The 2,978-nt window shown below is 64.5% G+C and overlaps 1 protein-coding gene across 1 annotated transcript in view; it reads left to right on the top strand.

Annotated features, from left to right (window-relative positions):
* The window catches only part of LOC105526486 (mesothelin-like protein), a 20,781-nt gene that overhangs the window by 6,293 nt on the left and 11,510 nt on the right, over positions 1-2,978 (top strand). Inside the window, exons 4-8 of the mRNA XM_011962487.1 lie at positions 1,340-1,425; positions 1,552-1,708; positions 1,826-1,998; positions 2,328-2,418; positions 2,495-2,636. Of these exons, the coding sequence (XP_011817877.1) occupies positions 1,340-1,425; positions 1,552-1,708; positions 1,826-1,998; positions 2,328-2,418; positions 2,495-2,636 (649 nt within the window). The remainder of the gene's footprint in view (positions 1-1,339; positions 1,426-1,551; positions 1,709-1,825; positions 1,999-2,327; positions 2,419-2,494; positions 2,637-2,978) is intronic.

Genomic DNA, 2,978 nt, shown 5'->3' with positions numbered 1-2,978 from the left:
CTGACCTCGTGATCCGCCCGCCTCGGCCTCCCAAAGTGCTGGGATTACAGGCTTGAGCCACCGCACCCGGCCTATTTTTGTATACTAGAGACAAGGTTTCACCATATTGGCCAGGCTGGTCTCAAACTGGCCTCAGGTTATCTGCCCGCCTCACTCTCCCGAACTGCTGGGATTACAGTCGTGAGCCATGGCACCCGGCCTAACTTTTACATTCTTTTTAGAGACAGGGGTCTCACTATGTTGGCCAGGCTGGTCTCAGACTCCTGAGCCAAGTGATCAGCCCTCCTCAGCCTCCCAAAGCGCTGGTATTACAGGCATATTGCACCACACCTGGCCTGCTTTTTGCTTTTCTTTAGATAATCAAACAGGCTGAACGTTCTGTCCCAGCTCACAGGCATTCTGGGGGTTTGTGAGTCAGGGTTTTTCTTCCCCTCCCTCTCAGCCAGGAGGACCTTGCCCTGCAGGAGGCTGGCAGCCCATGCTCCATTCCCTGGGGCTCCTTTCAGGCTGCAGGAGGGTCCCCGAGCCCCGACCCTGGGTGGGCTCCTCCTCAGGGATGAGACCCTGGTGGGGGCTGCACAAAACTCTGGGGCCGTCCTTGGCTGCCTCGAAGCCCCTCCTCATATGCACAGGATGTCCCAGGTGCTTAGTTGACATAAAATCGGGCAAAGGGCCCTCTGAGGAATGGGCTAAAAACCCTTGAAATGACCTCAAAGGCCAGGCTAGACAAGCCTAGGCAGGGGGTGGCTGAGGCTGGGCAGCGTCCTGCATAGGCTGAGAGGAGTGAGCAGAGCCTCAGGGAGCATGGAGGGGCGGAGGCTGGGCCTGGCAGAGCCCCAGTGCCAGGAGGAGGCTGTCAGGTGGAGCCAAGAGGCACCACCCAAGGTCCACTTGGGAAGCTGCCAAGGGGCTGCACTGGAGGAGACCCCCAACCCCGGCGTTGTGGGGCCTCCTTGGTGGTGATAGGCAATCATCCACACCTACCCAGCATCCAGACGCTTTAGCACTCCACCAGTGAGGAGGTGGCGGAGGGGCCTGGCGGTTGGGGAGGTGGTACAGGGGCCTGGCAGCTGGGGAGGCGGCGGAGGGGCCTGGCGGCCAGAGAGGCGGCTTTGGGGCTGGGGGCGGCCGTTTGGAGGCTTGTTCTGCTGTGCAGGGTTCCCCTTCAGGCGGAGGGGCGGGCACGGGTAGCCATGGAGAGGACCCAACATGTGGGAAATGGGGCCCAATAAGTGGGTGGGGACTGGGTCCTGAGGCCCGCGCAGAGTGGAAGGGCGCCCACGGGCTGCCACAGCGAGTCCAGAGTGGACGAGGGAGTGACCAGCACCCTCCTGCCCAGCTCAGCTGCTTGGCCAACCTGGCATCACGGTGCGGCCTCCAGGACGACTTCACGCTCCACCCGCCCAACCTGCTGCTCTTCTACAAGTGAGTGTCACTCCCTGCCCAGCCACAGGGGTCCTGGGGGCCCTCAACGCCCCAGGGGCATCGCAGGGCTGCTGGGAGTTCCGGCCCCGCCCTCTGTCAGTCTGACAGCCTCACACTCACCTGCAGCCTGAGCCAGGTGCGGGAAGCTGACTGCCGGGCCTTCATCCACCGCGCCGCCCAGGGGGACGTGGAGCTGCCGAGCCATCTACCCGACCAGAGGGTCGCCCTGCAGCGTGTGGCTGTGGGCTGCCTGGTGGGCGCTGGGCGGGGTGGGCTGGGGCGCGTGGGGGGCAGCTGTGGCCTGCCTGGTGGGCACCTGGGCGGGATAGGCCCGGTGCATTGGAGGCAGGCTCCTGCTGGGTGCCGACCTGCTGGCCCTGCAGGGGGGGCCCGCCCACAGCTCAGCGCCTCCAACCTGCTGCTGCTCGGGGCCCTGGTGTGTGACATGGACGCGTCCAGCATCAGTGCTGCGGACCCCCACGTGCTGGAGAACCTGCAGCGCTGCCCCCGGCTGACCACCGCCCAGCGCATTGCCCTCAACTCACTGCTGGCTGGTGGGAAGACCTCGCTCGGGTGGGTGGGGTCATGGGGCCAGGCGAGGAGGCGGGGATGAGACGGGAGGCAGCCTGGGGTTGGCCCAAGAGGTCACTGATGTCCACAGCCCACTAACATCTGACCTCTGGCCTCAACCTCACCCAGGCCTGCAGCCAAGGGGGCAGAGGGTTGGGGTGCTGCCCCACTAGCTGTGGGGGGATGCCCCTCCCATGGGTGCCAGTCAGGGGTCTGGGTGGTCAAGCACCTACTGAGTGCTCCTCCTGCCTGCTGGGTGTCCATGGAGGGGCAGGGGCTCCGGGAGGGGGACCTGCCCTGGACCCAACACAGCGCCCCTTTCTGTGCACCAGGCCCCCTAGCTCCTGGACACTGGAGGGGCTACAGACCCTGGGTTCCTTGGCCACATACATCAGCCCTCACCTGTGGGCACAGGTGCAGGAGGTAGGAGGGGGCCCCAGGGTGGGCACAAGCAAGCCTTCCCTGGGCCGCCAACCTCAGCCCACACCTGCCCTGCCAGGCCGTGGGCCTGGGCTTCTTCAGCAGCATGGTGGCTGCATGCCAGGCAGGGAGGCTCAGCCAGCACGAGGCCAGGCGCTTCGTCACCAGCTTCCTGGAGTCCAAGACCAAACCGGTGTCCTCCAGGCCCAGGCTCAGCACAGGTCAGTATGGCCACTGTGGCCTGGGACGCTGCACTCCCCAGTCCGGCTCCTCCCTCGGGCCTGGCTGACTTCAGAGAAGTCGTTTGGCCAAGTTCTTGGTTAGAACTCTGGGACAGCCAAGGTCTGTCCAAGGTCACAAGTGGAGGGGAAGGGAGAACTCTGGGACAGCCAAGGTCTGACCAAGGTCACAAGTGGAGGGGAAGGGGTCAAGGAGGAGGCCTGGGCCAGGCGCGGCGGCTCACACTTGTAATCCCAGCACTTTCGGAGGCCGAGACGGGCGGATCACGAGGTCAGGAGATCGAGACCATCCTGGCTAACACGGTGAAACCCCGTCTCTACTAA

This window comes from Colobus angolensis, unplaced genomic scaffold (assembly GCF_000951035.1).
Source record: "Colobus angolensis palliatus isolate OR3802 unplaced genomic scaffold, Cang.pa_1.0 Scaffold59, whole genome shotgun sequence".
Classification (NCBI taxonomy): Eukaryota; Metazoa; Chordata; class Mammalia; order Primates; family Cercopithecidae; genus Colobus; species Colobus angolensis.
The sequence above is the reverse complement of the archived record's forward strand: the minus strand, read 5'-3'. Positions and strand labels throughout refer to the sequence as shown.